The following is a 23,921-nucleotide window of genomic DNA, read 5'->3' as shown; positions in this document are numbered from 1 at the left end:
TGTTTCGTTCATTTGTGCTTATTTTTGTGTTACTGTGGTAATTTTGTCTCTTTGTGATAACATTTTTGCCTCTTCATAGTCATGTTTCTGTCAGTGTGGCCATTTTGTCTCTGTGGGGGATTTGTGCTTTATTTTAGTTATCTTTTTGTCTCTGTGGTAAAGTTTGTTATATTGTCATTTTCAGTAATGTTGTCGTCATCTTATTGTGGTCATTTTATATCACTCTGTAGTAATTTGTATCATATTTTAACCTTTTCTTCCCCTGTGGTAATTTTAGTCTTAATGTGGCCTTTTTTGTGTCTCCGTGGTAATTTTGTTGTCTTATTTAATTGTCTTATTTTCTTTTTCTTTTTATCGTTTTATCCCTGCAATCGTTTGATTGACCTTTCAACTAAAAGAGTTTTCAGTCACTTCATGCAATGGTTGGAATGCTCCAGGCCTGTACTCACTAGCCATGTTGAGTAATCCATCCAAGAGAGCACCAGAGGTAGCCAATCAGATTCCAGGTGGGGCCCATGCCACCCTGAAATCATCTAACGGTTTGATGCTTAGTCCAGATAAATATGCTCCAAACTTTGTATTATATTGTACTTATCATAACTAAAGTCATAACATGTCACAAATTGACTTGTGTGGTCTTCATGCTGGAAGTCAGATGTGATAAAAGTAAACTGAGCCTGTTCAGTTAAAATAATACAATAGGAATAGGTTAGGAATTCATAACCTGTTACCTTATTTATAATAAAGATTGATTTAGGAGCTGGCAGCAGGCAAGGTTGAACTAATGGAGATTAGGCATTGCATAGATTCTCCATGACCGTGCAATCTACGCTAATGACCCCGACACTGAAGGCCACACCATATTTCTAAGTCACTTTGTTCAAGTGTTCATGTGCGTGTTTCTTAGTTAACATTCATGTGGAAGTGACTTTGTGCAGATTTGTTTCTGGACCATAGGCTGTCAGGATGATTCAGCAGCACGCCCTCCCAAGGCCCTGTCCCTGTACCACATACCAACACAGATTTTTCCAGGGTGCTTTTGCACCATTAGTCCCGCATGGGCATGAGCATCAGGCACAGATAGAGAGAGGGGGGGGGACCAACAGACAGAGTTAGTGAGAGAGAGAGAGAGAGAGAGAGAGAAAGGGGTCGGCAGGCAGTTGAACTACTGGCATGGTGAGCTTGCCCTGAAAAGGGCACATGCCTCCCTGCACAATTATCCACTGTGCATAGAAACAGCACCCCCACCCTCAACACATATACACACACACACAGTTTCACCAACACAACTAAAAATGGAAAATAGATTCTAACAGAGCAAGGCTAGAATGTTTAGATCATCATGTTGGTGTGTGCTAACATCTGCTGGTATCTTGTGTGAGATTTTAAGTGTATCAGAGATTCAGACTCTCATCTTGTATATCTTCTCTTCTCTCTTGTTTTGCAGGCTATTTCAATGTCCTAGCAGTAGTACTGAAAACAGATAACAACTCACCATGGACTGATGAGTTTGACAGTAAGAGATAATAACAAACACCCCCACAGCAAATGCACATCACAGTTGACTTTGTATATCTGTCTAACAACTTCTTTTCCTCTGTCTTCCAGAAATTGAGTTATCATGTTTGATAGAGTCCATTTCAACAACCAATCCCAGAATTGAATGGAAGAAGATAACAAATGACGGACCAAGTTATGTGTACTTTGACAAGAAGATCTCAGGTAATTTACATACCTGACTTTGTTTTTTCTTTTTTTTTTAAATTCATTTTTTTTAACATACTTATGTTGTGTTAAACATGTTTTTTTGCTGGCAGGTGACTTGGAGAAGAGAGCGCAGATCAAAGAACCTGCTTCATTAGTGATAACCAATGCCACACGATCAGATACAGCTAAATATCGTTGCGAGGTCACAGCTATGGATGACCAGAAGTCATTTGATGAGATTGTGATTGACCTTGTTGTAAGAGGTAACTGACTCACCTGCATCACTGATTAAACTGTTTTAGGCTTATACCCTATGTATGATGTGTATGTATCATAAAGGTGGGACTGGCATATGCAAGTATTATAAACATAATTGTAGGGAAATGTAGAAGACAAGGCATGTTAAGGTAGTGTGATAATGATTCACACTTAGGATGTTGTAAAATGAAACCGTGTTGTAGGTCACAGCCACCCTTTGGCATACAAATGAGGATGCTTTATGACCAGACCTGCCCAGCTGCAGAGGCGTGTACAAGGCTATAAGAGGAAACCTCTGAAACTGCATCTGCTCTGAATTACAGTTCTAAAGAAAGCCAGCGTTACGTGTTTTGGTGGCATTTTTTGGCACTGCCCAAAAATTGTGTCCAGTACGGTCCATGCAGTCAGTGAACCATGAAGGGTCAGTCAGGGTAACATTGTATTTTTAAAGCATCAAAGTCAATCGTGGGGGTAGCAGCATCATGGAAGCATAGTGTCTGTGTTTTATCGCCCTGATGCTCACTGAACATATAATTCATCTAAAGTGAAGACTCGCTACAGTGACTATGATCATATGTTTTGTGTCACCACAGTAAAGCCAGTGGTGCCAAAATGCAGTGTCCCAAAATCTGTGCCTTTTGGGAAGTCAGCTGAACTGAGCTGTGTGGAGGAGGAGGGATTCCCCAAGTCTCAGTACCAGTGGTTCAAGAACAGGGAGGAGATTCCCACTGACCCAAAGATCAGCTCCAAGTTCTTCAACTCCTCATACACACTGAACACAGACACCGGAACTCTGGTTAGTATGTGCGTGTGTGTCTTTGGACAAGGACCTGAATGAGTGGCAAGGGCGGGGCAGCGGGGATGGTGGCCGGACGCCCAGGGGTGGGGACGGATATTTTGGGGAGACAGTTGATGGTGCAAGAGGGTTTGAGTCACGAGGGGAATCTGCTGTCCTCGTTTGCACATTCCTCAATTCTCACTTGCTTTCCAGAAGAGCTTGACCTGCTCAGTGGCTCGCCTGGAACACACTCCTGCCAACCTTGTCACACCACTGCAAACTACACTGTGTCTTCATGTGAACTCTAGAAACACTGTTGCAAGTCATAGCTTTAACTGCATGAAAATTTGTTTACTATACCTGTCCACAGGTAAATACCCTTATGGCTCCTCTCCATCTCTCTAGTGATTGAAAATTGTCCAGCAGCTGGCATAGAGACTGGAATTTGTCAGATTATACACAGACAGATTATATCACTGTACAGGCCAGTTTTTCTGTCAATCTCATGATCAATTTCGTATAGCAAAGAACTGTACAATGTCTGATTTGTGTCATACCACACAAAGTACACAAAGCAGTGTTTGACAATTATATTACATAATTGTAAGAGCAGTGAAGGCCACTGCTTTCTGCAATGACAAACACAGTTTTATATAGTGTTTAAAACCTGAAATAATCTTGCCCTATAATCTGCTCTGGTATGCTATGCTTCCTTTTGATGTACTTTGTAAAGTTAAGTTCTATACAGTATAAATGTACCTTTCTGTACTCACTCCCCAAGGATTTCAGGAAAGAACACTGAACTCTCAGTGAGCTCATTTGTTCACTAATTTATCAGAAACACACAGAAGTCCTTCCATGTGGTCAATTTCCATATTTAAAGTCCACAGACATGGTCATTACATTTTGTGTGTTATCAGAAAGAATGTAAATGTGGTATGTATGTCACTTCTTCTCTGCTCTCAGTAACTTATAGTAATGCTGTTTCCCTCTGGGCAGAAATATTCAGTCTCTGACTCAAAAATGACATTAAGCTGATTCTGGAGCCAATGTGTCGTAATTATTTTGTTATTTGGAGGTTTGTATCAATTGGACTTAATAAGTTGAACTAATCCTTGTATGATTTCTTCTGTGAAGAGGTTCACTGCTGTCAGAAAAGAAGATGCCGGGGAATATTTCTGCCGAGCAAAGAATGATGCCGGATACGCTGAGTGTCCAAGCCAGATGATGGAAGTCTGTAAGTGTGGCACAGATATTTAAAGAGTACCTTATGTGATGACGCAATACATAATCAAGGGTGATTTAGTGTTGTGTCATAAGACAGTATTGATCATGTTAGCCAAATATTCCTGCTTTTTTTTTTTTCAACAGATGATCTTGATGTCCTGGGGATTGTAATGGGAGTGCTGGTTGTGGTTATAGTGCTTTTGTGTATAACAGTGGGGATCTGCTGTGCATACAAACGAGGCTACTTCTCTAGCCAAAAACAGACGGGCAACAAGTAAGACAGCCACACATCCTTTCATATATACCATCAGCAAATACAGGTAAACTTATCTAACCATTATGTACAATCATCAAGAAAACCATATTGCTTTGTGTCTTTTAGTTACAAGGTTCCAGCTAAAGGAGATGGCGTGGACTACGTCAGGACAGAGGATGAGGTTTGTACATTATATCTGGTTGTTTTGCAATGTCTAAATGCAGAGAAAGCTGAGCACCTAGGGCTGTGAATGTACAAGCAATAAGTTGTAAGTAAACAAAAAATTGTCACCACAGACAGTTTATCAGTACTTATAAATGAGAATATGTTGGATAAGCCATTGTTGATGGCACTACAGACCTTGGTCTCTTCTCATGCTAAGCTGACGAGCCACAGTAGTTTCTCTCACTGATGGAACCACAGCTTATTCAACATGCTGAATCCGCTGAAAATCCACAAACGGGGTCCAACTAGTGCGAGGGGCCAACAATAGTTGACGGCTGACTGTTGGCTTGGTGTGTCGCGGCTCTCGGTCTAAAAACAAATAGCACATTGTAAGCACTAATACAAAGTAACCACCTACACCTAGTCTCCGAAAGATCTCTGCTGATGATCATGATTATGATATTTAAAACATGATTGGTCTGTCACAGTCGAGAACAGGTTAGTGGACATGACCTAAATGTATGTAGGTAGGATTTTGTATTATTTAATTAATAAATTTGCTTGGACCAGAATATTCATCTTTACAAAGGAGTCACAATTAAAGTTAATTGAACAGGAGTAGAATATGAACAACATTTTAGGTTTATGCATAATGGTGTATTTTAATTAAGTTTTAGTAATTTTTGTGTTCATGTCCAAGTGTGTTGTATGTATTTGATCAAATCAAATTCATCTTACTCAATAGACTTTGAGGAGGATTTGAAGATTATCTTTGGAAAACCAGGCTCGGGTTTAAATCTACTGTACCTGTGGCTTTTCACCTACTTCAGTTCTTACATTGTTCTAGCCAGAGTTCTCATTAAGTATAGCAGTAAAGGAGATTTAAATCTTTGCTGAAATACTAAAGGAACATACATATATTATCTCTTAAACATGCTAATGTTTGGCTGTACGTTCTCTGCAGGGGGATTTTCGACACAAGTCGTCATTTGTGATCTGAGAAGGGAGAAGATGATGAGGGGAATTGTGCTGAATGAAAGACATGACATGTGGGAATGCACTCGATTCACACTGTCTAACCATGGAGCTGCCACAGTTCATGCCCTGAGCTCTCAGCATAACTGAAATCCAACTACTCAAGTTTGCCAAAGGTGAAAAGATTTCACGGGACAACAATATGTAAAGCTTTGTCACACGTAGGGACTGAGAAGGAATTGTCTACTTTTGTCTGGGCAGGGCTGGATTCTTTAGCTAAATTATGGAGTTGTTACTTTACAGTTATTGCATGTTTTCAACCGTAATCAAGACGGATAAAAAGAAACAGTGTTTCTGCCAGATAGCAAAGATTCTTTCTCCTACAAAACAGTCTATCATGGCACATTTCTACTGTAAACTGTTAGCTTCTGATCTTTTGTCATTTGTATAACATTTCTTTTCTACTGTTGAAATTTGTCAGACTATTTTTGATGGAATATATTTTAAAATGCCTATAGACAAAGGTTTACTTTTTTAAATATTTGTAAAATACTAACATGTTTTTTGTTTTTTTTTTTGTTTTTTTTTTTGGTTGTGGATAAAAATATGTAACACTTTAACCACTTTGCATCAAGCTGTAAACATTTACAATTTTGGAATCAGACAAAGAAAGACAAATGAAATATAACTTGTATTAGCATATCAAGATGTGGTTTGGCGATCTTACATATTTAATTTCTCTGGCTGGGAATCCTCAGTATCTGTTGTGACAGACTTCTTTGTTCATGTTTGTAGATAGTCTTAGTAAGAGGCTTTGAAAGAGTGCCAGTCAAATGCTGTGAAACATTGTACACAATCAGTGCTGCGTTTTCTTCATTTTAAGTGTCCTTCTATGGTTGCTGGTAATCGTGTATATATTGACTCTACTGTCCAGGATAGAGTTTTGCTGTCATACATATGTTCAGTATTACACCATAATGATAAGTATACAGGGTTTGTACGTTAACCTTCCAGAACCAAGCAACACTAGTTATATACATGTAAGAAGTTGTACTTTAAACACTCGACATGGTACTAGATAGTACCTGTTATATCCTAAATGGAAACAAAGTGGATGGCCTGACACAGAAAACACAGCTTTGTGTTTCTGTGAGTCACTGATAAAACCTGTCATTAACAGTGGGCTATTTTAACAACCGATTTGCCTATTTTTTCACAATAATTGCTAAAGGTACTCAAAACAATTGGTGAAAAACTGGGTTTGATATGAATTGTGGTGGATTTTTGCTGATGTGTTTCTACACTGTTTTTGCTAATACCATGTTAGAGACTAGACATTATGTTAGTAAATGTTTTAGCTGGAAAGAAAAATCACTTCGGGTTTGACTGAAGCTCACATTGTGCTCATTCCTCTCCACAAAGCTTAAGGCAAACAGGACTGACCTACACACCAGAATTACTAAAATACATCACTGGGGTCTGGACGGTTAACTCTCGTACGGATTGTATATAGATTTTTTCTCTCTCTTTCTAAAGATTATGTAAAGTGGTGAAAAACGTAAAAAAAAATAATAATAAGAAATCCTGTTTAAGGCGATATGAAACTCTTGTAAGACTGAGGAAGTTAACATTTTATCATATCATTGGTAACACAGAAAAAAGAGCCTCTGAAATAATGGGTGGCAAATTCAGTCATCATGTCAATACAAAATGTGTTCAGTGCTCACATCTGTAAGGTCATCTTTCAGTTTTCATATTAGCTCAGTGCAGCCTATGTGGCTCTTTAGCTCAGCTGTTATGAATGCTTTTCAAAAAAATGTTAACTGGCAGTCATGGTAGAGACGATCTGCCTAACATTTGCACATTAGAAGTTGTCAACACTGCTCAGACATTATTATTATTATTTTCCTGTTAACAAGTTTCATTCAAAAGAGTGACTTCCACCAATTCAACTAACTTCCTTTCACTCATGTAAGAAGACTACATGAGTATTACACTTCCCTCTGCCTTTCCTCTATTTAATATTTCTCTGCTTCTACCTGTAAGCAAACTCCCACAGATGACATAATTTAATTTCCTCCAGAAGTCATATTGTCATGGCTACAATCCGCATTTTAAAATAGGGAAAGCTGAAGATGTATAATACCCCTTAGTCCTCAAACTAAAATAATAAAAAAACTGTTGTAAATTGGTGAAGTTACCCTTTTAGGGAACAAAGCGAATATGTTTAAAAATTAACCCAGTTAAATGAATTCATATACATTCATCATACAGTAGGTGAGATACACACAGCAGTCACACAGCACACAGATGCATAAATTCCCCCTCTTTATTTTTCCAGATTTCATTCCTCTTAAGTGCCTTCTGCATTTACGGAAGTCCAGTCTCTCCTTCAGCTGTCCCTCTCGCACATTTCTACAGTACTGTCAAAGGCTTCATGTTCTGCATTTATTGAACGACTACGGCGTTTGAGAGGAATGAGGTCACCGCCAATTTCCACCTCCTTTAGTTACATATCTGCAAATTTGTAAATAGTTTTTTGTTGTTGTTTTTTTTTTTCATAGATTTGAAAATGTAGACATGTTGGAGTAGAAATAGAAATATTTTTAGTGCCTGAATCTAGTGGGACTTATTTTTGGTAAAGACACATAGCACTATCAGGAAAATAAAAAATACAGATACCCAAAGCAGGACATTTATATGGACTCTGGTTTATTAATGACACATTAATTTAACAGTTCAGTCCCAACAGGAAGATACACTAAGTGTATTTGGTCTGAGTTTTTTAAGGTTTTTAATTTTGGTGAGCTAGTTAATCTATCACTCCAACCACTGTGAGTGTGTTGCTTTAAAAGTTCAGTGCTTCATTTTCACACACACTGAGGTATGGTTTTCATGTATCACTCAACAGCAAGGGGAACTTTATTATGAAACCATACACTTTAGGAAAATAAACACAATGTGTAAATTTAAAGTGGACTTGCAGTTGCAATGGAGAATTTTAGAAATAACAGTTCATGCAAAGTGTTGTACTACAGCTTCACACAGGCCTGCATTTCCCTCTCAGACAGTCATAAACCATTCTGTCTATAATGTGGTAGGTTGTTAAGGCAGTAGTGATTATATTAACATTTCAACTTTTTTTTTTGAAAGGGTGGTTAAGCTAACTCACTATTGTCTTTCACTTTAAGGATGGTGGTGCTTCACTGATCCAGCACTGTTTAACTTTTTACTGACTGGTTATACGTAAGAAAACATGTTTCACACACAGTAGAATGTCCATGCTGGGCCTGCTGGGGTTGTTTTTGTTCATTTTAGAACCATTATTTGTGATTAATAAACTTACTTCTAACATTCTTGGAGAGGTTTGCTTTTGTGCTGTGTTTTTGTGTGTGTGTGTGTGGGGGGGGGGGGGGGTGCATGTGCACTGCCAGTCTAGTGGTTTCAAAATTTCTATGATTCTTCCAATCCCTCCTAAACCACTCTAGTGTCTCCTGCTGTTCACAGAAATCCTAAATAGTGTGAAGGTCCATCAAATGTCCCACTGACAGCATCTTTGTTGATCTAAAGCCGTAATTTATTAGAGCGAGTTAAGCCATTTCCATTCCCAACAGCTTGCTTGTTCCTTTCTGCTAACTGTGCCAACTGGCAGCAAGTCCCTGCATAAAGAGCATTATAATCAATCAGCTCAGCAGGGATAATATCGTGGTTTGCAGCAGCCTAAATAGACACTTTTATTTAAGTCACAGAAAAATCTATTAAAACTTATTTCACCCATTCCCTCAACATGGGATCAAAAACAACAGTAGACTTGATGAATCGTGGATTGTTGGTGGATTTAGAACATTTTTAAGTGCAGTATTAAAACCATTACCTGGACTCTGACTCATTGCAGCTGCAATTTTCCTGTGAAAGTTACACGATATGACAAGATTTTGTAAGTAACCATGTGTCGGTATCTCCCTTTTGTCACCTCACTGCCATACCACAGAGTTTATATGTTCAGTAAATACCAAATATATATTATTTGTTCAATGTTGGTGTTTACATCAGTTTCTAAAACAAGACACATCACCACATTGATTAGAGTAACAGGTACTGCACAGTAACAACCTTGAATTAACAAGGATATTTTTATATACAGTACCTTAGTGACGCGGAAGGAGCTAAAAGGTCATTAGGATCCACAGTACACTCACTGAATGTGTATGAACCATGTGGAACCATGGTAGTTAAAATCTTTTTCTCGCCATTGAATTTAAAGCATTTCTTCATTTCTTATATTCATGATATTCATCATAATTCATGGATTTCCTGTTTCTCTTTCCACTGCTTTCAGCACACTAATAAAATGTTTTCTTGCAAATAACAATTTGTATGATCTGCAAAGTAAATACATTTCAACTATTTCAAGGTTATTTATGTAGAAATTAAATAACCGTGAGCCTAAAACCAGACACTACAGAACTCCACTAATTATCTAATTTAACATTCTGAAGTCATATTTGTACAATTACTCATAAATTATATGTTCCTAATTTGTTTAAAGGCAATTTATGAACTGTTAGTAACTCCACAAATTAGTTTTTAAGGTCAACAAAAATTCAAACCATTGTGTTATTTATTAGTACCTTTATTACTGCTAATGGTGTCAATAATAGTAAAAATTATATTTTTATTTACAATCTCATTTGACCTTGATATAAATACTTTTTCTGATCATTTGGAAAAATTTCCAGGTTATTCCAGTGACACATTTACAAAAACCTTATGGTGTATGTTGTCTCTAATGGTTCAGATATAGAGAAAATTATTGAAATTGTGTCTGGTATAAAAATATTAATATACAACTTCAATTAATTCTGTGGCTCATTTTTACTGTAATGTTACAATTTACTTGAATTAAAGATTTTAAAAACAGACAAATTCAGGGGGGGCTGTAGCTCAGTTTGTAAAGGCAGTCGTCCATGCACCACAGTAGCTTGATCCCCGGTCCCGGCTACATGTTGAAGTGTCCCTGGGCAAAACACTGAACCCCCAACAGCCCGTTCCCATCCCCACCCTGGACAGGTCACATCCGCCAACAAAGAAGCACAATCTCAAAATTACAAAACCACTGGGCCAGGTAGGGTTTTCAGAACTGTTATCATGTAATAAATCCTGCTTATACATATGTTAAACAGAGATCTAAGGCAAACACAGACAAGGTTTTCTAAATCAAAATCTGTACATGAATCATACAATATATAATGTCATGGATGCTACTTTTCCTTTTTACTACTAAGATCATTACCATGCTTTCTGAAATTGGATTCATTTTTTCCAGACAGAAAAATTATGGTATGTTTCTCTTGTGCTGCAGACTGTTACATACTCAAGATTTTCTAGAGACAATTAGGGAAACTGTGTCATTTGTAGGCTATTTCTTCCTTTCCTTGTTTCAAAGGTCACTAATCAAACAACACATGATAAAAACTGTTAATCTTTTTTTAGCACTAGCAGAGGGACATTTTAAGCTGTAGAGAAACAATGTGACACTGCAACATGTCTGGTTTATCAGTCTAATCCTAATATTAATAGATATTATTGGCCCAGTGTCATTTTTCTATCAATTTCTGGCTACACTAGTCAAATACAGATGGCGCGAGAGTTGCAAACACAAGTGTGGGCAGAGCAGACACCACAGTGAGGAGAAATACAGATGGAGAAGATCAGACTTGACAGAAGGATGTAGCCTGTTTAGAAAATATGACCGCATGACATGATGAACTGACACATTGACAGGATATTTGTCTGCATCTGAGTAGGGCTGCAGCTGCACCTATTGCTCTCAACCTCACATAAATAATTGGTCTTATCCATTTCAAGACAGCTAGAAGCCCCCCGCTCATTCCAAGTCTGAAGTCATTTGTCCAAATGTGATACAGCGTTATAGTTTACCAAGCAGCACTCTCACATGTCCCAGTGTGCTCTTATGGGACATTTTATCTGTCTGTCTCAAAAATGACTCAGTGTAAACATTAGTCAGCGAAAGGACATTTCAAGTGTGATCATGAAAATATTCAAAAAAGGAGGATCATTCTTCACCAGAACTAATTAGACAGTTAAGAGATTGTAGGGTTTTTTTTTTTCCATTGGAACCTCATAAGTCTCTCACACACTTTTTCACCCTGTATACACGTATATATATACATTACAAGTATATAGAAAGTTACAACCTTACATGATACAACCTTATAATCTTTCAGAAGATTTTCAATCCAAAAAATATGTGTAATGATGAATAATGGCATTTAATATCAGGAATGTAAATGCAAAAACCTTTCAAAGTGATTTTGATTTAGAGACCACTTTTAGGTTGAGCCGCCTCCTGTTGTGATTCCACTCTGCTCTCTAGTGGCACAGTTTTGCTAACACACCAACTGCGTTCAACATATGTCTTTTCTGTCACACGTCGGCAAAGATCTGAGAGAAAACTTGAGCTGAAATTAAATTTAAGCAAGAAATAATAAAGAAATTGACATGTTAATATTGATACATACTATATGTGTAGTTATTGTGGCAATTCTATCAAAATGGGTATTGTGCCTAAAACATGAACAGACTGTCAGGTATTTGTCATCATTCGTGTGTGTGTATTATGAGATAATTGAACCCCAGATCACTGCTAGTGTGAGCTCCTTACTTGTAAGTAGCTTGGGGTAAAAATGTCTCCTGAATGACTAATTGTAATTGAATGATCAACGGCTTTCGGCTTGTCCCTTCAGGGGTCACCACAGCGGAACATGTCCCCACCTTGATTTGGCATGTGTTATTCCTGCTACAACCCTCCCATTTTTTGTCCAGGCTCGGGACCAGCACCAAGCTAACCCTTGGTGGATGGGTGGGGCCACACCTGGTGGGGTAGGATTGGAACCCACTGCCTTCTACATCACAACCCAATGCTCTATCACTGAGATGAAAACACAACGGTAAATTTCCATGTGACATGTCTGACATTATAGAATATAATGACTAAACAACTAGAAAACATAATCAAATGAGGAAAAAAGATGGATCTTAGAGATTATTTTATTTTATCTGTTGAAAAGTACAGTATGTGTATATGTATGGCCACACTGGATTTACCATATCTGGACAAAGTCTCTCTTTACTCTAACCATCACATACAAAATAAGCAACACATATTAGTAAACATCCCTGCAATACAATAAGCAAATAATATTGTAGTTTTTTGGAGTCATTCAACTTCATTTCACTTTTGTAAAAAAAAATTTAACAACTTTAAATCCCCACTTTTGGAACTTGTTTTTTTATGTTTAAGGTTGTTCAGGTGACTCTAAAATTCTTGTTTTCATTTCACAGCTAAATAACTAAATAACAGAAAGTTTAAAGAAAAATATTCAGCTAAACATTGAGACTTGGTTGAATGCTGCTCATATAATATACATTCATGTAATATAATACATAGTCCTTACTTAATAAAACTACGTTAAATTCTTTCTGCCCTTTGTGTGAGCACACAGTCTGTATACTGCTGAGTCACATGATGAGCTGTGTAAGCAGAGGTGGGTGATAACGTACAATCAACCACTGGCCTGCCTCCATCTGAAAGAGCTTAGCATGGTGACAATGCAAAAAATGTTATTACAACAAAATAATTTGCAGAAATCAGTGCAAAACAAATGTCTGGAAGTCACTCATCTGTGACTTGCCAGCCTGTTTGAGAACAGCAGATGCCAAATACAGTATCACTGATGACAACAAAACCTCGGGTCTGGTAATGCTGCAAAAGGCATGTTTTTCTTTTTGAAGAATCATTTGTTTAGGGGTCTTTTTAAACTTGCAAAATAAGTAGAGTTCAACAATAACTCTATGCTATAATTGACCATAACTCAGAGAGCAGTTTCTTCACTCCTAGTTCTCAGCAAAAGGTTTAAATAGTTCTAAAATCTATCATGATATTCACAAGGTAATTAAAAGAAAACAAAATTGTATTTCTGTTAACCAAAAATATGTAAACTTCAACACACACTCCCTCTCTCTCACTTTTCTTTTTTTCTTTCAGTAAAAACATTGCCTAATATTAAATGCGGCCTCCTGTACCTGAAAGACTGTTTCCCGGGCGGCAAATTCCCGAAAACGGCAGGCTTTGACGTTTCTTCTGCCTGTTATATTGTAACGGCAAAAGATCAAATCCTTACATTCGACCACATCACTTTGAAAACGTTTGCTTTTGAAAGTACATTTTGTATCAAAACTTTAAAAATATAACTTACAAGTTACATGAAACGTTCTTCCGTCACGTGACTGTCGACGCATGCGCTGTCGGCCAGTTGTAACTCGGAAACACTACAATCCGGGCTGCTCGTACTGGGCATCTCACGGTTCTAACAGCAAGAAACTACAGAGAGCTGTTTGTAGAACAGGGGGCTTTATTTCTCACTAGGACCCAGTGACAGAGCTTCACTGACGAGCGGCAAGAATGAGCTTCTTTGGTTTCGGTCAAAGTGCGGACATCGATGTAATTCTCAATGACGCCGAAACAAGAAAGAAAGCTGAGCATAAAACCGAAGACGGCAGGAAGGACAAGTATTTTCTCTTCTATGACGGGGAAACGGTGTCGGGGAAAGTCAACGTGACGCTGAAATACCCAGGAAAACGGCTGGAGCACAACGGCATTAAGATTGAGTTTATCGGGCAGATAGGTGAGCGGCTGGCGGGCCTGCGCTTCTTGCTGAGAGATTCACACTGACAGAAGTAGCCGAAGTGTGACAGGGGACGTTTAGAGAGCTAGCTACAGACCCTGAGCACCCCACTTAACGCGTACACCGTATATTTTAGTTTAGGTGTCCAAATAAGTAACATTTGAACAAGTAACTTTACACAGACCCTCTGCAAATCACAATACTCAGGAATGGGTGTCGCTTCACAGTGTCGGGTCTCGTGACAGACGGAAATGCAAGCTAGCGTCAGCTGACACGTGCGCCATTGGTTATCGGTCTCATTGACTTTTGACCCTTGTTTTTAAAAAGTGCAGCTGCCAATTTAGAACTGTGCTTTTTCATATTGCTAAATAATTTCCACATAAAATTCTAGGGCTGATGTTATAATATATTGTCACTAATGAAATGCAAATTAAATTTACATGTAGTGTACTCGAGTATTTCAATTAATTAGTCTCTATTTTGCTCGTTTTCATTCTACTACATTTGTCTAATAGCGCTGGTTGCTAGTTTCTTTGAAACAAGCATTTAAACTATAAATTGACAGGTATCCCGCCCATAGTAATATTATGAACAATCCTTAAAATTCAACTTGATAACATCATTAGGTCAACTTTACACACATTATAGCTATGTTGAAGTTCTGTAAAATATTTAACATTTAATTCTGCAACTATTTGCACAAGATTTCTGTGTAATGCTATCAATCAGCCAAATTTATTTTAAGAAAAGAAAACTCCTCATTGTGTCCAGCTGCAGTTGTTTTGCAATTATAAAGAAGACGAGTTCCATGTTACAGTGTATGCATTGCTGTAACAGTAGAGAGAAGTGTTCTTAATTGATACTTGCCAGATCGTTTTAGCATGAACCTCACTCTTTAAATCATGTCTGCCCCCTCCCTTTCATCTTAATTTTTCCTAACACCGTTTGTCTCTAAATAACTGGGTGGGAAACATCAACATAAATAATTTTCTATATGGAAAATACTATTAATACTATTATTAAACACTGCAGTGGATGTGCTGTGAGAGGCCAATAATACATAATATACGATTAGCAGATTGATGGCTGCTTGTGCAAGCTTTTCTTTTTACGCTGACAGCTGCACAGTCTTTTCCAATCAATGGCAAACTGCTCTACTGCAATATTCTGACACTGTCCCTGTGTCTCTTGTAGAGTTGTACTATGACAGAGGAAACCACCATGAGTTTGTGTCTCTTGTGAAAGACTTGGCTCGGCCAGGGGAGCTTACACAGTCACAGACATTTGACTTTGAATTTACGCATGTGGAGAAACCCTACGAGTCTTACACTGGTCAGAACGTCAAATTACGGTGAGCTCTACTGTGTCATAGCAACGCACATGGTGCCCACAATTTGTAGTGTTAGTCTTTCATAACAAACTTTTGCATTTACTTCCAGGTACTTTCTGAGGGCAACAATAAGCCGGAGACTGAATGACATCAGCAAAGAGATGGAAATTGTAGTCCACACACTCAGCACTTATCCTGAGCTCAACTCCTCCATCAAGATGGAAGTGGGGATTGAGGACTGCTTACACATAGAGTTCGAGTACAATAAATCAAAGTAAGACTTGTTTGTATATCAGTTAACCAAAATAGCTCTAGATTCGTTTTTGAAATGAGAATTGCATTGGTTTCCTTCCTTAAGACAAGAAAAAGTAAGAACAGGACTGTGTGGTTTTTGACAGATAGTGTTGTCATTTACTTACAGGTATCACCTAAAAGATGTGATAGTAGGGAAGATTTACTTTCTGCTGGTGAGGATTAAGATCAAGCATATGGAGATTGACATCATAAAGCGGGAAACAACAGGCACAGGGCCCAATGTCTACCATGAGAATGACACAATAGCAAAGTACGAAATCATGGATGGGGCCCCAGTCAGAGGTAATACGTTTTTATATTGTCTGTATTGTACAACTGACTTGGTTTCTTTAGTGATGATGGGTTGTTTCCTTTTGCGTTAGAGTTTATTTGTTGCACTAAATGTGCTTCATACTTCTTGTTCTGCAGGAGAGTCCATCCCCATCAGGCTGTTTCTGGCAGGCTATGAGTTGACGCCCACCATGAGGGACATTAACAAGAAGTTTTCTGTGAAGTACTACCTCAACCTGGTCCTCATTGATGAGGAGGAAAGGCGCTATTTCAAACAGCAGGTACACATACTGCATTTTGTCCTCATTTTGGCTTGAAAATGATCTGTAGTTCATTGGTTTGCTAACACACAGACTGTCACTGTTTTAGCTCTAAGTGGTTCCTACTTGTTTAACTGAAAATGTCAACGATGAAAGAGGCATTCCACCAAGGTGTTGGTAAAAAAGTTCAGGCTACAGCACCTAATAATGTTCACACCCTTCAAAGTTTTCCTCTTTAACTTCTATTCAACATTGAAATATGGTAGATGCAATTTCTCTTTTCACCAAAAGTGAAAAATATTTGCCAAAACCATCTCAATAAGAAAATGCAAAATAGCTTATTGCATAGGTGCCTAACCCCTTTTAAAGTGATATACTTAAATCATTTGCAGCCAAGAAGTCATACAGCTGATAAAGTGGATATCACACAAGTGCAATAAATGTTTGAGTGAATGTAGTATAAATTAACGGTATCTGGAAGTCCAGTTGTTGGCAAATCAGAATCCTGGCCAAAAATTACACCATAAAGACAAAGGATTGTTCTGTGAAAAGGCCATTTAAAAGCAGAAGTCAGGGGATACAAGAACATTTCCTGGTCACTGAATATTTCAGGCGTACTCACCCCCTTTAAAGTCCATACTTTTACAAAATATTGAGATTAAGAGTTTTGATAAATTTAATGGGTAAAATTGTAATTGTATATTTTTATTTTTATGTACACTGGCAAGAAAATGTTTGAAAACTCCTGAGCCCTTATGTAATTTTGTTGTCTTTTGTTGGTTTTTTTTATCAAATAATTGTAAATTGAACCCAAAAGACAGAAAATTCACGCAAAACACACATAGTCATTGTCATTGTCATTGTAAAAAAGAGTTCTCCCCAATCAGTCATTCCCCGAAGGGAATGCATGCCTCTTCAGTATGGAGTGGTATCCATGCTGATTGAGGATGCTTTGCACATTGCCAACACATCCCCAGATAATCATGTTTTCACCTTAATGCTTCGCTGATGGTGTTAGACAGGCATCTATTATCTTTTTTAATGAACTGAGGCATTCTTCTCTTAGATCCAAACACCTCACACCCATCAGTCATCTACACTTTGTTCCAGTCATCTTAAGTCCACCGTTTCTATATCCTAGCTCACTGCAATCATTTCTTAGTATTTGTCAACCTTAGTCAGGTTTTTCTCTTCTGGCAACTCTCCCCAATGGACAGCTGACCTTTATACTGAAAATGACAGGTCACTCCCCCTATGGAGGAAATGCAAAATAAAAACGAATAATATTGGTTTACTGGACACAAATCTGTTTTAAGATGTTTTAGGGGCGACTGTAGTGCAGGACAGCTCCATAGCAGCTCCCCCATCGATGTGTGAATGGGTGAATGACAAGTAATGTAAAGTGCTTTGAGTACCATTTACCATTTTATCACCTGGGAGGCGCATGCATGATCAATTTAAGAGCATCTGCACTTGTTTTTCTGGAAAAAGCCTTCAAATTTAACTCTGATTAAGTAGCAAATACAAATGGTGTGGTAAAACGTAATCTTTGATGAAGATGGTTTACCTGCAATTAAATAGTTGCAGGTGAATAATAAACATGTTTCCTTTGTTTTGGTTTTTAGTATACATTTAAGTGTAAACATACAATAATATCTTGGTGTGTCCAAACATTTTCTTGCCAGTGTTGTTTATATATGCACTATTTGACCATCATTTTCTAGCAGAGAGGTAGGTGTAGCAAACCACCATAGTACATTCCTTTTATACTATCTTGTATAGCATTAGTGTTGTATTTTTGCAGGAAATCACTCTATGGAGGAAAGGTGACATAGTGAGGAAGAGTATGTCTCAGCAAGCAGCCATCGCCTCGCAGCGCTTTGAAGGTTCCTCCAATACAGAGAAGTCTCTGTCCCAGAGCAATGAAAAAGAGAACAGCTAAATTCCAGCAAATACTTTATCTTTCTGTAGTGACTGTCTGAGCAAATGCTGTACAGAAATTTTCAGCAAAGTTTGAATGTCTACTTTTTGTTTTCATCAAGAGTGTGTGTGTGTGTGTGTGTGTGTGTGTGTGTGTGTGTGTGTGTGTGTGTGTGTGTGTGTGTGTGTGTGTGTGTGTGTGTGTGTGTGTGTGTGTGTGTGTGTGTGTGTGTGTGTGTGTGTGTGTGTGTGTGTGTGTGTGTGTGTGTGTGTGTGTGTGTGTGTGTGTGTGTGTGTGTGTGTGTGTGTGTGTGTGTGTGTACTCATTGACAGGTTTTGAAATATGACAAATTTGTCAAGGCTGAGTGATTGTTTTAACCATCTTCAAATTCCAGCTGGGTGGAGTTACGAATGATTCGACAACATCGCTTAATTTCTCTGTTGTGGGCAACTGCACAGGACTTGAAGTGCTTAACTTTTTGGCATATTACTGTTAGTCCTCACCCATTAGATGCACCTAAATATTATTTGCAAATGCTGTTATACCAGTACATTTGTCTGAAATTCACTTGTGTATGAATACGCAGTATTTATCAAAAGAGCCACCTTGGGTGTATTTGTAACACAATCTTTCCTCCAGATTACTTACTGGTTAGAAAATTGTGCTGTGCAGAGACACAGTAGGTTTAAAAAGTGGTTGGTTAAAAAAAACAAAGGATCTGACAGTACATTTCTGTGTCTTGCCTCACAAAAATATCAGGCCATGTTTTGCAAAATTACCTTTTGGTTATTGGTTTTACTTTTGGAAAAATTTTTGCTTCTTGATTTAAAAAAAACAACCACCTTTTTAGAAATTGAATAAAACTACAAAACCTAAAAATGCTGTAAATGAGAATGAAAAAATAAATGTATGCATTTATATAAAACGATGTTAAAAATATTTTCATACATTCCAAGGGTGTTGTTGGAAACAGGTATGACTACAGAGTATTTATTTTTTAACAAAAATAATTTTTAACCAGCATTTAACACATTTGATTAGTTGCTTGAGGGACAGTGTTAGGAATTGCCACTGCTGCTAGAACAAATGTGGCATTTGTGAGCACTTTGGGATTTTCTTGTTATTGTTGTCTCTGATATTATGCTTTCTTATGTGCACTGTGATCTCTTTCTGTTTGTCTGCTCTCAGTGCTGTTTATGAACTCACCAGACTCATCGCAGGTTTAGAGGTCACATAAACCTTCCATGGCATCACATCACAACGAATATAGACAGTATTACACCTGTGTTGAATGTCAAAGCTGACATGCTCCAGATGCTTATGAATCCTGCTTGTCAGTAGTCCGTAGGCTGCTGGTTAGTTAGCTATGGGTTTATTGCCAACATATTTCAGTGTAATATTAGAGAGCAGTTGGTGCAGTGTACTGCTAAGCCCTATCCTACATAATTTCCTTACCTCTTATTCCTTCATTTTGGCAGTTGCCTCCATTGACATAGCAGGTTAATCAAAATCTGTTTGTAAAGGAATTGTGCCCTGTCAAGAAACTCAAAGCAACCTGGAATGACCATATATACAGTATAGGTATTTTTTTGTTGTTGTTGTTCATTTATGTGGCTCTTATATAACTTTTAGCCAGTACTGGTACAGACATACAGTAGCTAAACTAACCCAGTTTATAACAGAGGTATAAGCAGCAAAGAATTATGAAAATTACAGCATAAATGCACAATGTAAATGCAACCCTCCTGTTTTTTATGTTCATTACATATTCGATCTTCATGTCTATAAATGTTGATTTCGTTCATTTTATATCCTTGTTTTACTTTGCATTAAAATGGAGTAACTGAAAAATGTATCAGTTTCAATTGTATTACTGATTTAGTGTGTGTTATAATTGTTGTTTTTTTCCAATATGTGCTTGATCTTCAGTCTGCATCTGTGGAAATTTTGGTTCCTTGTTTCAGTCTGTCTCTATTCCGACAATCTCTACTTCTTTTAATTCTATGGAAATTGTCGTTTTGGATATCAAACTTCTCTTTAGGAAGAATCTGCAGTGTAGGGAGCAGATGTTATCACTAGAGGGCAGGCTTGGATAAAATTATTTAATGAGCCAGATTTTTGGGGGGACAAATTTTAAAAAAATATGCATGTTAAGTGTCATTGTAATGGATTACTTATCTTTAGCATTTACATTTAGTGCAGACAGCTTAAAATATGCTAAATGACTAATTCATGATAAAAGAGGAATGGAATCTAACAGTTGATTAGCTTGAACAGGAATTACTCCGTGGGATCCGTTCTTTGTGGTGGCACATCTGTCACAGTCATATCTGAAATTTCTTACGTTCAAGTGACACAACAATCAAATAGAGTTACAATAAAAGTTGTTCAAGGGGCCCTTGCGGGTCAGTGGTAGAACATTGGGTAGAGATGCAGAAGGCTGTGGGTTCGAATCCCACCCCAGCAAGGGTCATCTTGATCCCAGTCCCAAGCCCAGATAAAATGGGAGGGTTGCACCAGGGAGGGCATCCGGCGTAAAAACTCATGCCAAATCAACGTGTGGAACACATTCTTCTGTGGCAACAATTGAAGTGATAAGTCAAAAGCTTTTGATCTTTTTGTACAACAAAGGTTGTTCAATCATGTTCTTAACAAAGACAGCACTCCTTAACATTTCTGCACCTAGACTTAAACAAGTAGAAGAAAACAAATTTTCTCGACTTTAATGAACTCTCAACCGGTCAGAATTTTCTCCCACAGCCTTTTCCTGTCCCATGAAAATATACGAATTACATAATAACATGCATTTGAGATGTCAGAAGAGCAATTACCATTTAAACAAAGGTTTGCAAACTCTTAAGTCTTTGTTAAAATAACAGTTCCACCTGTTCTATCTGGCTATTTAGATTGCAATTAAATCAGATAAATGGGACATCTTCCACTGGCACAGCCTTTTTCATATACAGTATAATCCCCTTTTTTTTCTTTTTTGTTACTATCCTAACACTGGAACGCTAGAAATTCAAGGATAGAAAATAACTAAAAAGACTGGAAGACTGCCATTTAATAATGTTATGCTGAAGCCTAGGAGTGTCTTGACAATTACCACATGATGCAGATTATTTAACTGAAAATGATGACTAATACCATCAGGATATGTGACGCAATGAAACTTTAAAGTTGTTTAAACTGTAAAATATAAGTATATTATTAGTGGAATGTTGTGCTGTGTTGCCTTGTTGAAGACCAGACATGGTGCAGTTCATAATTGGCTGAGCAAAAACAATGTCCTAAAATTAAGTTATAATCTTTAAAGTATATATGTAAAAACAAAAAAATAATATGCATTTATATGGCACTAACATCCTGACCTGTGAAGGAGCTAAAATGGCTTTTAGAATATTCACAGCAATCTTTTGCAAAATTGCTTGTTCAGACCACCAGACTTTCAAAGACTAAATGTTCAACACCTCAGGTCCCTCTGGCATATTCTACTTTTACTTCCATGGTTTTCCTGTGCAGATTCAGCAAGCACATTTTTGTTTCAAACAAACATCCTTATAAAAACATTTTGATCTGAAATATAATAAAAGATTGTGGGGTTCATAGATGAGAGCATTGACACTGAAGAAAACGTATTTGTTGAGGTAAAACTGGGGCAAAACTTAATCTGTCATAGCCGTGACCCTAAGAAAGAAGAAGAAATCGCCTTTTCCTTGTCCTACTTTCTGTCAATGGTTTTCCCGTCCCTACCATTTCCCACAGCCCGTGAACGTTGCACAGAGACAGCGCTGCTCGTCCGCTTCAGTTCGAGGTGTACTCTCCTCTGAGCCGCACGCGGAGGGAGTCTCGCAAAGTTCTGACCCTGGGGAGCGTCCCGAGGGACTCGACAAAAGCCATTTGAGTCCATTTTTCGTTTTGAAAAGGAAGGGATCGTTGGGGAAAAAAATAGCCTGTATTTTTCCCATGAAACAGCAAGTAACTGAACGCTACCCGTGATCCCTGTGGTCCCGGGGGGAGGTTTTTTTTTTTTGTTTAGGGTTAACGTTAACTACCCGAACACTGAACACTAAACACGTGCACGTTTTCCTTCGGCCTGGAGAAAAATACTGTCTGATACTTTCTTCCCTGACGTGTATAAGTCAGCTGGGCTGAGCTGGGATGAGGAGACAATTTAACAGCGGCGAAGCGCCAGACGGAGACAGTGAAAGCTAAGCTCATCTCACCACCCAACGGTGGTCAACGAGCGCAGCCTCGACCACTGAATCCAGGTACTTTTACTTAGCATTTGATGCTACATGCTCTCGGTGTGGCCGTTACTATGCTGCATAACAGCATTCAGAGGTGCTGTTGCGGTTTATTAGCCAGACAGTGTTACTAGTCTCTTAGACTGCGTGCATGTGTGTATTGTGTCAGAGAGGGTGGTGGTGTGTGAAAGCTCTCTCCAGCTAGTCCTGGCTTGCATGGAGTTAGCTAATCCTCCAGCAGTGAGAGATATGTACGCAGAATCTCATTCAAAAATGGATCAATTTAGTAGCGCGCTAATTCCAGTGTTTCTTGTATAGAGAGCATTCAATCGTTACTTCATGTCTACACTTACTACTACCAGGATTACTGGAAGTTTAATAAAAAAATAAACTGCATTCATGTCGCCGCATTCACATGTAAAAGTGTATCGGGTCGTGGACGCTTGTGATTGTTACCTTTTAGCCATTTAACGCTATTCTGCCTATTAAAGGAAGGAAATATGAAACGTCTATGTTTGAACGGAGTCTGGTTGTGCGCATGTTCGGGTATCTAAAGGCTGTTTAAAAAAAATAATAATAACATTAGCTGCTACAGTGAAACTTGTCACTGTTTGAGTAAAGAGTTTGGGCTCCACTTCATTTATCAGAAAATAATATGTACACCTTTACTGTTTAGCTTTCTCTTTTAATGATAAGTGCATGTAAAATGTTGAGTCCTTATTGAGTTTTAATCTACCAGGAACCGTCTGATAGCTGCCCACTCCCTTTTGTTATGTGATCCGGAGTTTAGTGGTCTTCTGATGCTTCACGCCCTGTATTGCATTACGGTTTTATCAGATATTCATGAAGCCCGTTAATTGTTTAAACCAGGCAAACCAGCTCATCCACATCTTTCCTTTCCAAAGTGCCCAGTACAACTAAATCACTGCTATATCATTAAGCACATCCACTGTAACATTTGGCTAGTGATCATACTTTTCTCATGAAGACTAAGTAATCGCCTTTGTCAGCACCCTTGAGTTTTCTGGTCAGCGTGACTAATAATCAGTTTCAACAACACACCTCTTTACGTACATTGCTGTCTCCAAAATGATTGGGGTGGAACAGTTTACCAGTCATGGTTTGTTGTGGATTTTGCTGCCAGGGTCACGATTAAATGCATTACGTTTTTAACCCAGTGAGAGAAAAATTACATATGCCAGTTGGCTGTGTTTAGAACTGTGAAAATGAACACTTATTAATATGCAACTGTGCTAGCTTTCCTCACATGTTGGTGCTTGATGTTATTTTAAGCTGACCTCACTCTGCCTTGTAGTTCTTATATGAACAAATAACTCAGCTTGGCTCCGATTTATCATATACTGTGCCTGTTTTCATTTTCACACATTCATTTCTTTTGTAATAATTGGAAGGCAATGCTGTATTATTATACACTTGTTGACAAGACTTGTAATTTCTGTGACACATACAACCTGCAGTGCAAACTGGTGCTGTGAATTTTCTG

At 38.1% G+C, this 23,921-nt stretch overlaps 3 protein-coding genes and 1 long non-coding RNA gene across 8 annotated transcripts in view; 3 read left to right on the top strand and 1 right to left on the bottom strand.

The window, feature by feature from the left end:
- Positions 1–8,722, top strand: part of LOC137109003 (junctional adhesion molecule 3B-like) — a 32,957-nt gene extending 24,235 nt beyond the window's left edge. Inside the window, exons 2-10 of one of the 2 annotated variants that reach the window (XM_067494302.1) lie at positions 399–506; positions 1,448–1,516; positions 1,609–1,722; positions 1,818–1,970; positions 2,559–2,761; positions 3,881–3,980; positions 4,115–4,244; positions 4,353–4,407; positions 5,356–8,722. In XM_067494302.1, the coding sequence (XP_067350403.1) occupies positions 455–506; positions 1,448–1,516; positions 1,609–1,722; positions 1,818–1,970; positions 2,559–2,761; positions 3,881–3,980; positions 4,115–4,244; positions 4,353–4,407; positions 5,356–5,391 (912 nt within the window). In that variant the 5' untranslated portion in view covers positions 399–454 and the 3' untranslated portion in view covers positions 5,392–8,722. The remainder of the gene's footprint in view (positions 1–398; positions 507–1,447; positions 1,517–1,608; positions 1,723–1,817; positions 1,971–2,558; positions 2,762–3,880; positions 3,981–4,114; positions 4,245–4,352; positions 4,408–5,355) is intronic. The other variant, XM_067494303.1, reaches the window with a different exon arrangement.
- Positions 8,723–9,869: 1,147 nt separating this feature from the next.
- Positions 9,870–13,779, bottom strand: LOC137109004 (uncharacterized). Its single transcript, XR_010912259.1, has 3 exons — positions 13,646–13,779; positions 12,162–13,534; positions 9,870–11,848 (listed from the first exon to the last, which is right to left on the bottom strand). It is a non-coding gene; the product is annotated as an uncharacterized lncRNA (long non-coding RNA).
- vps26bl (vacuolar protein sorting 26 homolog B, like) lies at positions 13,706–20,023 on the top strand. The gene is made up of 6 exons (XM_067494301.1): positions 13,706–14,074; positions 15,269–15,425; positions 15,514–15,678; positions 15,826–16,001; positions 16,128–16,270; positions 18,054–20,023. Exons 1-6 carry the CDS (start codon positions 13,852–13,854, stop codon positions 18,189–18,191), a joined length of 1,002 nt encoding a protein of 333 aa, XP_067350402.1. The 5' UTR covers positions 13,706–13,851; the 3' UTR covers positions 18,192–20,023.
- A 1,966-nt stretch (positions 20,024–21,989) lies between these two features.
- The window catches only part of arhgap32b (Rho GTPase activating protein 32b), an 89,810-nt gene continuing 87,878 nt past the window's right edge, over positions 21,990–23,921 (top strand). For all 4 annotated transcript variants that reach the window (XM_067494077.1, XM_067494076.1, XM_067494075.1 and 1 more), the window contains exon 1: positions 21,990–22,441. The gene's annotated coding sequence lies outside the window, so the exon portion shown is untranslated. The remainder of the gene's footprint in view (positions 22,442–23,921) is intronic.

This window comes from Channa argus, chromosome 24 (assembly GCF_033026475.1).
Source record: "Channa argus isolate prfri chromosome 24, Channa argus male v1.0, whole genome shotgun sequence".
Taxonomy (NCBI): domain Eukaryota; kingdom Metazoa; phylum Chordata; class Actinopteri; order Anabantiformes; family Channidae; genus Channa; species Channa argus.
Note: the sequence above shows the minus strand (reverse complement) of the source record. Positions and strands in the feature narration are given on the sequence as shown.